This window comes from Molossus molossus, unplaced genomic scaffold, assembly GCF_014108415.1.
Source record: "Molossus molossus isolate mMolMol1 unplaced genomic scaffold, mMolMol1.p scaffold_m16_p_8, whole genome shotgun sequence".
Lineage (NCBI taxonomy): Eukaryota > Metazoa > Chordata > Mammalia > Chiroptera > Molossidae > Molossus > Molossus molossus.
In genome coordinates, this window is record NW_023425402.1 from 2,542,318 (window position 1) to 2,554,122 (window position 11,805).

The 11,805-nt window shown below is 49.7% G+C and overlaps 1 protein-coding gene across 4 annotated transcripts; it reads right to left on the bottom strand.

Annotated features, from left to right (window-relative positions):
- Positions 1-4,663: 4,663 nt before the first annotated feature.
- Positions 4,664-8,093, bottom strand: LTB (lymphotoxin beta). Of its 4 annotated transcripts, none has more exons than XM_036249414.1 (4): positions 7,776-8,085; positions 7,340-7,391; positions 7,065-7,238; positions 4,664-6,780 (listed from the first exon to the last, which is right to left on the bottom strand). In XM_036249414.1, the coding sequence occupies exons 1-4, from the start codon at positions 7,932-7,934 to the stop codon at positions 6,347-6,349; spliced, it is 819 nt and encodes a 272-aa protein (XP_036105307.1). In that variant the 5' UTR covers positions 7,935-8,085; the 3' UTR covers positions 4,664-6,346. The 4 variants fall into 4 exon arrangements, with proteins under 4 accessions (XP_036105307.1, XP_036105309.1, XP_036105308.1 ...); XM_036249416.1 differs by having other exon boundaries at positions 7,065-7,260; positions 7,776-7,834; XM_036249415.1 differs by having other exon boundaries at positions 5,336-6,780; positions 7,065-7,136; positions 7,776-8,083.
- Between the last annotated feature and the right edge of the window lie 3,712 nt (positions 8,094-11,805).

The window sequence follows — 11,805 nt, forward strand, 5'->3', positions numbered from 1 at the left end:
GGTTCTGAATGATGGTTGTTCTGTAGTGGTTGTGAGAGGAGATGATACCACATTTATTTACACCATGATCTTGGTGGAAGTCCTTAAAAAAGGAACCTTAAGAAAGGAATTTTAGCCTTGGCCAGTTTGGCTCAGCGCTTAGAGCATCAGCCCACAGACCAGAGTCCTAGATTTGGTTCCCGCTAAGGGCACGTACCTCGGTTGCAGTTTGTTCCCAGCCCTCTTAAAGGGCCCGCACACGGACTTACTCAGACTTGCTCCCTCTGAGCTCCAAGGGGAGGCAGCTCGAGGGGTGCCAGAGACATACAGGAAAGAATTGAGCTGTTTGGCCTCGGGATGAGGGCTGGAGAAGTGGCTTTCTCCTGGGCAGACATGCTGGCGGAGGCTGATGTTGCTTTGGTGAGCCCTTCCCCCACAGGGCTGGCAGACAGGTGCCATTTCTGGGACTCCAACAACCTGGCTCACACTGTTTGCCCTGCCCCAGTGATTTCCTGAGGCCCTGCCCCACCCAACTTTCAGGCCCACCCAAGCTGTTGCCAGTGGCTTTACCATAGGATTAGCCTGTCTTGGATCCTGCTTCAGAATTTCCTAAGATCTCTCAAACAAGCAGCATCTGGTCTCAGCAAGCCCCATACCTCTCGTTAAGTGGCCCCAGGCCTGGCACTAGAAGCAGCCAGCCTTGGTTTACAACTGGGCTTTTCCTGAGCATCTCCAAGCCCAGCACAAGAAGCAGCCATCTGCAGATCACTTTGTAGCTTATGCCTGGTGGCCCCGGGTAGAACACAGGCAGAGGCTGACCTTGCCCCAGAGCCAGCACACCTAGTGGACAGCTTCAGATCACATCAAAACACCACCACCCAACCACCTCCACAAGTGACACACTCAATGAGTGGACTCAGTGGGTACCAGAGCCCTGCTGAAGTAAGTCTTGCTCTGTGTGGTGGGCCCTGCATAGCTGATTCTCCAAGGGAGTCAGAGACCAGTGGTCAGTGGGCACAGCCAGTCCTTGCAGCTGATCAGCCTGAGTAAATCCCTCCCATTGACGTGCCAACAACAATCAAGACTCAATTACAGCCCTGGCCGGTTTGGCTCAGCGGTTAGAGCATCGGCCTGCAGTCCAGAGAGACCCAGGTTTGGTTCCCGCTAAGGGCATGTACCTCGGTTGCAGTTTGTCCCCGGCCCTGGTTGGGTTGTGCGGGTGGCAGCCACTCGATGTGTCCCTTTCATGTTGATGTTTCTCTCTCTCTGTCTCTCCCTCTCTCTCCTTCCCGCTCTATCTGAACAAAGGAAAAAATGTCCTCAGGTGAGGATAAAAAAATATAAATAAATAAATAAATAAAGACTCAATTACAACAGAAGGGTGTACAGTCCACACTAGGGGTGCACCTCAAGGGCCCAGCTGGGGTGATCCAGGGGGCTGTGCCACTGGATCCTACAGGACACCTATAACCGTTGGCCACCCTATGAAGACTAGGAGACAAACAACTCTACCTAATACATAGAAACCATCACAGGGAAGCAGCCAAAATGAGGAGACAAAGAAACATGTCCCAAATGAAAGAAAAGAACAAAACTTCAGGAAAAGAACTAAACAAAATGAAGATAAGCAATCAATCAGATGCAGAGTTCAAAAGACTGGTTTTAAGGTTGCCCACGGAACTTGGTGAGACATTTAAGGAACTTCAGGAGACCTCCCAGGAACTTAGTGAGAACATCAACAACATAAAAAAGAACCAGTCAGAAATGAATGATGCATTAACTGAAATAAAGAATAATTTACAGAAAACCAATAGTAGAATAGGTAAAGCCAAGAAGCAAACCACTGATTTAGAATAAAAGGAAGCAAAAAACACCCAATCAGAACAGCAAAAAGAAAAAAGAATCCAGCTCTGGCCAGTTTGGCTCAGCAGTTAGAGCATCGGCCCGCGGACCAGAGATCCTGGGTTTGGTTCCCGCTAAGGGCACGTACCTCAGTTGTGGTTGGTGCCCGGCCTTGGTTGGGGTCGTGCAGGTGGCAGCCGGTCAATGTGTCTCTCTCACATCAATGTTTCTCTCTCTCTCTTCCTTCCTCTCTCCCTCCTACTCTATCTGAAAATAAATGCAAAAAATATATATATATATCTTCAGGTGAGGATTAAAAAAAAGGATCCAAAAAAATGAGGATAGTGTAAGGAGCCTCTGGGACAACTTCAAGCATGCCAACATTTGCAACATAGGGGTGCCAGAAGGAGAAGAGAGAGAACAAGAAATTGAAAACCTATTAGAAACAATAATGACAGAAAACTGTCCTCACTTGGTGAAGGAAACAGACATACAAGTCCAGGAAGCAAGATGAACCCAAAGAGTTCCACACCAAGACACATCATCATCAAAATGCCAAAGATTAAAGACAAAGAAAGAATCTTAAAAGCAGCAAGAGAAAAGTAGTTTGTAACCTACAAAGGAGCTCCCATAAAACTGTCAGCTAATTTCTCAAAAGAAACTTTGCAGGCCAGAAAGGAGTGGCAAGAGATATTCAAGTGATGAAAAGCAACGACCTACAACCAAGACTACTCTATCCTGCAAAGCTATCATTTAGAATTGATGGACACATCAAGAGTTTTCCAGCGCTGGCTGTTTGGCTCAGCGGTTAGAGCATCAGCCTGCAGTCCAGAGAGACCCGGGTTCAGTTCCCGCTAGGGGCACGTACCTCAGTTGCAGTTTGTCCCCGGCCCTGGTTGGTCGTGCAGGTGGCAGCCACTCGATGTGTCCCTTTCACGTCGATGTTTCTCTCTCTCTCTCTCTCTCCCTCCCTCTCACTCTATCTGAACAAAATATGGAAAACTGTCCTCGGGTGAGGATTAAAAAAAAAAAAAAGAGTTTTCCAGACAAGAAAAAGCTAAAGGAGTTCACCACCAAACCGGTATTATATGAAATGTTGAAGGGTCTTCTTGAAGGTGAAGAAGAACAAAACTATGAACAATAAAATGGCAATTAATACATATCTATCAACAATTGAATCTACAAACAAAATGAACAAGCAGAACAGAAAGAGACTCCTATATGCAGAGAACTTTTTGTTGCTTGCCCGATGTGGAGAGGCTGGGGGGATGGGTGAAAAAGATGAAGCAATTAAGAAGTACAAATTGGTTGTTAGACTGATAAACCTCAAAGGGAAGGGGGGAGGGAGGGCCGGATGAGATGAATCAAAGAACTTCTATGTATATATGCATAACCAATTGTCACCAATAATAGTGTGAGGAAGGAGAGGTCAGTGGGGAAAAAAGGTGGGTACATCTGTAATACATTCAACAATAAAGAGGAGTTAAAATTAATTAATTAATTAATTAATTAATTAAAGTAATTTAACAATTAAAAAAAAGAAACATGTCCCCCACTGGGGATTGGGCCCACAACCTGGGTGTGTGCCCTGACCGGAAATGAAACCAGCCACCTCTGTCGATGCTCAACCAGTGAGCCACACCAGCTGGGTGTGATCAGATCTTTAACCATCATTTTAAGTCTGTCACTTACAGAGAGTCGCTGTCTTAGTCTGATTTTTTTGCAAATATGTTTCAGAGAGATTCATGTAGAAGACTCTGACACTTACTTTAAAGTACATGTTTCTGTTTAACTGTCAGATATACCTTAGAACTGGATGAGGATTTGCAGAACTTTAAGGAAAAACTGGATTCATAAAACTTAACAAAAAGAGCAAGATGAACAAGAATTAATAACATGGGACTGAATGAACTGATGAGGATGATTACAATTTTTATGACTTTTTATTTGAAATATTGCTGGTTATTTACTCTTGTTTTTCTAGATATAAGGAAATCCTTTCTCTTTAGCAACCTATGAATTAGAGCAATTACACCTTTGTAAGCAGAATTGAAACATTTACCTTTTTCTATCTACTTGATCTCTCCAGAATTCAGAAACTCTCAGTGAGTATTCTTATTTTCACAGTAATATTGTTATTTGCATAAGTTAAAAAGAATCAGTTCTCCTTGTAACAGGACACAATTAGAAACTGACTATACTACCAAGGCTCTCACTGGATGTCGTATTTGAGAGAGACATATGTAGATTCAGATATGAGCAAACAGCTTCAAGGAATTAAGATTGGCTTATGGAAGCCAATAAAACCCTTGGATATATCATCCTGGTACTTTGCTTACAGTGTTCTCTTTGCCTTACCAGAGAGTAAAGAAGGTCACTTCCTGGCAGGTGCAAGAACCTCAGTTACTCTGGGGACCTCAAGAAGAGAGGAACTCACCCAAATCTACAGGTATTGCAGGCATCTAATTAATGGCAAGTCCTTGCCTTGACTTTTCTGGCCTCAAGGGACCTTTAAAGTTCAATCTGAAGATTCCTCATGAAAAATTCCAGCAAAGCAGATTTAAAAGAGCCTATAAGGTTACTTACCATTCTTGCTGTTCCTATGTAAAATACAGGCCAACTTTGTTGAAACTAGACTTATTTCACAAACAAATTAGTCTTGACTATATTTGGTAAAAATGAGGGTTATTTTAGAGAGAAAATTATGTTTAAGTCATATACCTTTTTTGGATATTAGATTCTAGTGCTGTTCATTATCTCTTGAGGTTTTGTTCATACCTGTAAACTGGACCAGATCCTGAATTCTTCTAGTTTCTTCTAACATCTCACTACAACTCTCCAAACTAACATTCTCAGTTTTTCTCCCACCCTTCGACTTGTAATCCTTGAGAAATAAAACTGCCCCTTTCCCAAAGCCATACAAGCTAAAGTGAGCAACTGATATAAACGTCAGAGAAATCACAACAGTTCATCCATAGACAGTCTTTGCACCTGTTGCAGAAAGATCGCCAAAGACATTCAAACTGAAGACCCGGAGAACTATCAGACTCTCCCTGCCTGTCTTCACTCCATCTGAAGGTGGTTTGAGCCAGACATCTAGAAATCTCGACCAGCTGCCTTCAGAATTCAGAAACTGGGATTATAGTCTGCTCCAGTTATTAAGCATTGTTTTTCTTTTGTTTCCATAGAGATGCCTCTTATTAAACACCTGATTATTTGCATCAAGTGACCTAATTTTGGGAGCCACCTGCATCACGGCTTTGAAACAACTGTTTAACGGAACTGACCTGCTCTCTGAAACTGATATATAATGATAATGTCTTAACTAGTCTTTTCCTGATGCATCGACCTAAAAATTGGTACAAATATTGAGCTGACTATAAAATCTACATGGTAAGCATGTCTTTAACCCATACCCCCACTCTGAGGGGCATGATGGATCCAAGGAAAGTATTGTTTCCCTGGCATTAAGGGACTTTAAAATGTTCTGTTTGATCTACGATGTTTTCTAAGAGAAAATTCCTGATCAAAAGGGGGAAATGAGAAGTAGAGTGAAGAACTAAAACAGAGTTGACGGCAGGCAGGGGAAAACCATGTGGTGTGCCGCAGGGTGGGGTGACCCACTGGGGTGACCTAGATAGAGCCTTGGGTCCCCCTCTGCCTCCTCCAGCCAGGGCTGAACATCAGTCATGGGGTGAGAGGGCTGCTGTTACTCACCCCAGGCCCCCACACTTGCCCACTCATGGGAAGGGAACCTGAAGTGTGAACAAGGAGTGAGAACTTTCCATCTCCAACAGGTGGCATCAGCTTTTCCTCTTCTCCTCCGCCCCAGACACCACCCCCAGGCCATCTCTCTCTCAGACACCCTCCCAGCTCTCCTTCATCCTCCTCCTTTCACACTCCATGAGCTGTTTTTCTTGCCCCTTGGAGGACAGTTGACTCTGGGGTGGTGGCAAAAGGTCCTTCAGGTAACCAGCAGGGGAGAAGTACTGGGTCTCCTCAGCCATCTTCTGGGCCAGTTTCAGCTTGGCCTGTCTGAGTGGTGTTTGCCTTTTCCTGTAATGACCCCTCTCTCACTGTTGGGAGGAACCCAAGAGAAGAATGCAGTGTGGTGGGGACCGTGTGGCTCTGAGAATCAGAATGCTTGGAGATGCTTTGGGGTTTGAGGAGATCCCCTTCCTTCTACCCTCCCACTGAGCCAATGCTGGGACAAGGCTATCCAGAGGCACAAAGTGGGTGGGATCCCAGGGATCAGAGGCAATACGTGTTATGAATTGTTTCAAGCATCCAGAAAAACACAGAGACTATTTAACCAATCCTTGTGTACCAGCTCTGAACCAAGACATGTTAGCATCTCCGCATCTGCATGAGCAGCTTTACAGCTTGACATTCTTTATTTTCATCAAACTCAAAATCAGTGTCCAAACAGTGTCCCACATTATCTTCTCCACGGCCACGAGGTCCCTGGTGTCTGGGTCCCCAATATCTGGGCTGATGAACATATTCCCACCACGCAGGGCGACCATCACCCCACCATGACAGCCCCAAAGAAGGTCTTCCCTCTCCTATAGTCCACCATATCGGGGTGGCTGATGTTGACGTACACCCTCTCGCCCCTCCGGAGCTGCACCAGGCCGCCGAACCCCACGCTCGTGTACCAGAGCCTCCGGGCCGGTTCCAAGCTCACGGTCTCGGCGCCCTCGAGAAGCAACTCGAGAGTCCCGGGCCCGTAGGCGCCCCCCGCCCGGTACAGCCGGCTGTGCAGCGTGACCCAGCGGTCGAGGGGGTCCCGGTCCGCAGGGGGCGCCCGGCCTCGGAAGCCCACGTGGCAGTAGAGGTAATAGAGGCCGTCCCGCGGGAGCGCCAGCCCGTCGGCGCCGGAGAACTGCGCCCCGCTCCTCAGAAACGCCTCTTCTTTCTTCGCCTCCCAGCCCAGTCCCTGGCCCTGCGTCCAGGCGCCTGCGGAGACACGGGGGGCGGGCAGCAGGGAGCCGGGCGGCTGGGGCATCGCGCTGCCTCTGCCGCGGACGACTTGGGGACCGAGGGCACCTGGTGTGGGGTGCGGAGCACGCGCAGGGGAGGTCCAGGCCGGGAGGGAAGCCAGAAGCTGGCCCGCGGCGAGGAGCGGGCTCTTGGGGGCGCGAGGGGTGAGTGCCCCGGGCTGAGCACGGCGGCACCGGGCGAAGGGCTGGAAGGGCGCGGGGCAGAGCTGGCCCGACTCTTCGGGGCGAGGAGAGCCTTACCTATGAGGTGGGCGGCCGGAAGCCTAGGACCGGGATCTGTTTCCGCGTCCTGCCCCGGCAGCTCCTGGGACCCTGGAAGGGGCGAAGAGTCCACGCTTGGGGCAGGGCGGCCACCATACATGGTCTCCCTGAGAGGACGGGGCGCCGGGGCCCAGGGTTGGGGCACCTGGACTCCTGGGGGAACAGTAGAGAGCATCTGGGGATGCAGATGGATGTGAGCTAGGAGTCCCTGAGGGACTGGGGCACGGGGCGGGGGGCCAGGGCGTTGCTCTTACCCAATCGCTGCTGGGCCTGTGCTTGTGCCCCTGGATCAGTGGTCTCTGTTACCTGGGTGGGTGGGGTCACAGTACCCAGAGTTGAGCCTTAGCTGACGCCAAACCCACCATTCCCAATGTAGACCCAACCTCCCAAACCACCCATCTCACTGGAAGGGAGAGCAAGCAAGGCAGATATGCTTGGGCAGAGAGACAGAAGTCTGAGTATGTCTTGGGAAGAGGAAGGAGACAAACAGACAACCAAGAAGGGTCTTGGAGACATCAGGACACAACAGCATCACAGGAATATGGAAAGAGAACCAGCAAAGAGGCAGACCAAAATCCCTGCCAGACAGCCAAGCCAGGAGCGTAGGTGATGCGAGAGACCCCAGGCATAGCCAGAGGTAAGTGAGCATGAGCAACATACAGCCCTCTGGGCACTATTGCAGCCACTCACCAGTCCTTGCTTCTGGGGCACCACAACCAGCACAGCCAGAACAGTGATAGGCACAGCCAGCAGCAGGGTCACGAGGGAAGTAGCTCCTGCCACAGCCAGCAGGAGGCAGCCCTTCCCCTGCGGCCTTCTCCTCCAGCCCTCCAGCCCCAGTGCCCCCATTGAGACTGAGCCAGGGCCAGGGCTGGGGGGCTTTCATATCTCAGGGGTGGGGCCACCCCCTCCCCATAGACCCACACACCTGGCTGGGACTTTCCACACACCCTGCTCCCCTCACCCAGCTTCCTGTTTACCCAGAGCTGGGGTGGGGCAGCTGGATGCCTGGGTTCCTTGAACTGGGGAAGGAGTTGAGGTGAAGACACAGGCTTTCAGGGTAGATCTAGAGGGGTTCTTAGAGAAACTCTGGCTCAACAGGGAGAGACACTGAGGCCGAGGCAGGGCAGGTAGCCTGCAGAAAGTCTGGCAGCAAAGCTGCCGTGAGAACACAGAACTCCCGATGTCCAGTGCAGCCTGCAGCCTTCTGCACCCCAGAGATGAGTGCTGGCCAGAGGGCTGCACCCATATCCCTGTGGTCAGGAACTGGGGTCTTGAGGGATAGATGTCCTGGTCCCTGAGAAGAACCTATTCCCACACTGGACTGACCTTCATTCCAGTGCTCACCCCAAACCCCAGAACTGGGTCCACAGCAATGGCAGCTGAAGGAGGTCTGCCTCACCACCGACTCCTGCCTCCCTGAAGAGGGATGGAATGAGCGTTACCTCTCTGGCTTCAGAGTACACACAGGAGAGCCACAAGGCACACCCTCAGAGAGCTTCGCAGCCCAGAGTGAGCCCTACCCATTGAGTAGGGTGCTAGCTAATTGTTTATGAATAAATCAAGAAAGGACAAATGAATGAGTAAGCAAAACCGAGCAGCACTGATCAAATGAATGTCATGGCGGACAGTGCAGTGGGAGTTGAGGGAAAGACCAGGTCCTAGGAAGTTAGAGGTTGTTGCAGATCATCTCCCCTTCTCAATGACATCTTCATGTGTTTGTATAATAATAATAATATAGCTAATAGATGAATAGCACTGTCTGGCGGGTGTGGCTCACTGGTTGGGCATCGACCCATGCACCAAGAGGTCACCGGTTTGATTCCCGGTCAGGGCACATGCCCAGGTTGTTGGCCTGATCCCTGGTGGGGGGCATGCAGGAGGGGCCAATCGACATTCTCTCTCATCGATGTTTCTGTCTCTCTCCTTCTGCCTTCCTTTCTCTCTAAAATCAATAAAGAAAAAATATTTTTTAAAAAAATAGACAAATAGCACTTAGTATATGCCTGCCACCAATCTACACACTATATATAATAATTCTTTTAATCCTGACAGAAATTCTATAAAAGGAAACTGAGGCACAGAGAGGTTAAGGAACTGGTGGACAGTCATGTTGTAGTGCAGTCAGGATTTGAAACCCAGGCAGTCTGGCTTCAGAGTTTCAAAACTAAGTGCTGACTGGCTGGTGTGACTCAGTGGATTGAGCATCATCCTATAGACTGAGAGGTCCCTGTTGGATTCCTGGTCAGGGCACATGCCCAGGTTTTGGGCTTGATCCCCAGTAGGGGATGTGCAGGAGGTGGCCAATACATATTTCTCTCTCACATTGATGTTTCTATCTCTCTCTTCTTTCCTCTCTCTCTAAAAAAAAATTAATAGCCCAGCCGGTGTGGCTCAGTGGTTGAGCGTCAACCCATGCACCAAGAGGTCGCTGGTTCCATTCCCGGTCAGGGCACATGCCTAGGTTGTGGGCCAAATCCCCAGTGGGGGGCATGCAGGAGGCGGCCAATCTATGTTCTCTCTCATTGATGTTTCTATCTCTCTCTCCCTCTTCCTTCCTCTCTCTCTAAAATCAATAAAGAGAAATTATTTTTTAAAAAAGAAAAAAAATCAATAAACCCATATTTCTAAAAAAAACTAAGTGCTGACTTCAGATTTGTGCTTTTCACTGCATGTAAATTTTATCTTTCTCAGCCCTCCAAAAAAAAAAAAAAAAAAAATGGAGAAACAAATACTGAAATCGAGTCAACAATGGGCATGGCAAAGGGTTTAGGGAAAATGTACTGCTGTTTGCAACTTTGAAAGGTATCCAAAAATGAAGTACATTGGTAGATAAGTGATAAAGCAAATATAGAAAAATGTTAATTGTAAAATCTAGGTGGTAGGGATATGTTTACTGTACAATTCTTTTCATTTTTCTATGTTTAAACTTTTTAATAATAAATGTAGAAAAAACAAAACTGAATACTGTCCTACTGCTTTGCAGGGGGAACATTGTGGAGAGGGAGGGAAGGAAGTAGCAGAGAGTTTCTGAATTTGGAAAAGAAAATGCAAATGCATATGGACCCAAGCACCAGATCTCCTGCTGACCCCTTGCCTCCACGTGAGCTCCCCAGTCTTCACCCTTCTCAGGAACGGGGTGTGCAGTTCTCCACACATCTCCCTCTCATCACAGTACCACTAAGAGGCCTTCATCCAGGTCTTTGTCCAGAGGGCCTTGAACCACTGCCCTTACTTATTTTTGTGCTTAACGTTAGAATGCTGCCTCCAGCAGAAAGTCCACCTGGATTGGTCATCCCTCCTTTCTGCACACCAACTTGTCATCAGTCCTAGATCTAACAGCAGTGCTTATGCAGATCTAGCCTGGCTGCCTTTCACATTCCTGTTAGTAAGTCAGTCAGCCAAGCAGCCTGCTAGATAAAGCTCCAGAATACCAGGCGAGTCGCCCCAAAACCACCAGAGCTCCCAGTCTGATGTGGGAGCCAGGGTGTGTGTCCACACACATTACACCGAGATCAGGAGCTCTCAGCGGATGCAGCGTGAGAAGGGATTGGGGAATTGCTAATCAGGGAAGGCACCTGGAGAAGGGATGCAGGGTCAATGGGGGGCTGGAGCTGAGGGTTACAGGCTTCCTCACAGTCCGGGGAGTCTGCAAGGAAAGATGTCCTAACCCTAACTTCCTCTGCTAACAATGTTGGGGAGGTGCCCAGGCTGAGGGAGAAGTTAAAGCCAGAGGAGGGGTGAGAATATCTGAGGTGGCAACACTTCCTTCCACCCAGGCAGCTCCAGCCAGTCTTGAGTACCCCCGACCCCCAGGCCACAGGCTCTGGGTGAGCTGGGAGAGAGTAGGGAACCTTGAGGGAGACGGGACAGGCATACCTCAGGGTGAGATGAGGCTATGCTGAGGAGAGGGTAAGTATGGTTTTGAGGTTCCCTGGGCCCTGGAGGAGTCCTCTGTCCACCTGTGTCTCTGCTCCCCTCCAAAACCAAAAACAATCCACTTCTGCTCCTACTGCCCTTGGTGGCTACCTTGGGCCCTCCTCTCTACCTGGGCTTCTGCTCCCCCCACCCCACCCCACCCACACAGCCCCGAATTTCCCTTGTGCCCAGGAGGGTCTCAGTTTCCATGCCCTGGTCAGTGCATCTGGTTCTGGGGTGAAGTCAGAGGCCCCCTGTTTGCCCTCAAACAGGAACCAGTGGCTGTTGGGCAGGAAGTGCCTGAAGGGAAGTTATGGGGCCCAGAGCTGCCTCCATGCCCCCCTCAGCCCAGCAGGCTCTGCCCAGGAGAAGAGCTCTCCAAGTCGGACCGCTCTCCTGAGCTGCTCTGGGGCTAGGGAGTGGCCCCAGCTCCAAGTGCTGCCGACACTGCACTTTCTACCTCCCCACCAGTCCCCCCACACACCCAAACTCCGGGTCCTCCTCCATGGGCCCCTTCCTGAACAGAACCTAGAACTATCCAGTGCCAGAGAGGCCTCTATGAAATGCCTGGTCAGCCTGGGGCAGAGGAAGAGGGGCAGGCTCTGGAGCTGGACCGAGCGGGCCTTGAACCGCAGCTCTGGCACCTCTGGGCTGGCTCCTCACGGGGCAGGGGATGAGCTGCTGTGCTGATGAGCAGTGGTGAACGCAGTGTGCCCAGTTCAGGGCTGAACAGGGGCGAGGCTCCTGCACCTGGGAAGGTGGTGACCGAGGGCCCACCCTTCACAGATGAGGAACTCTGGCA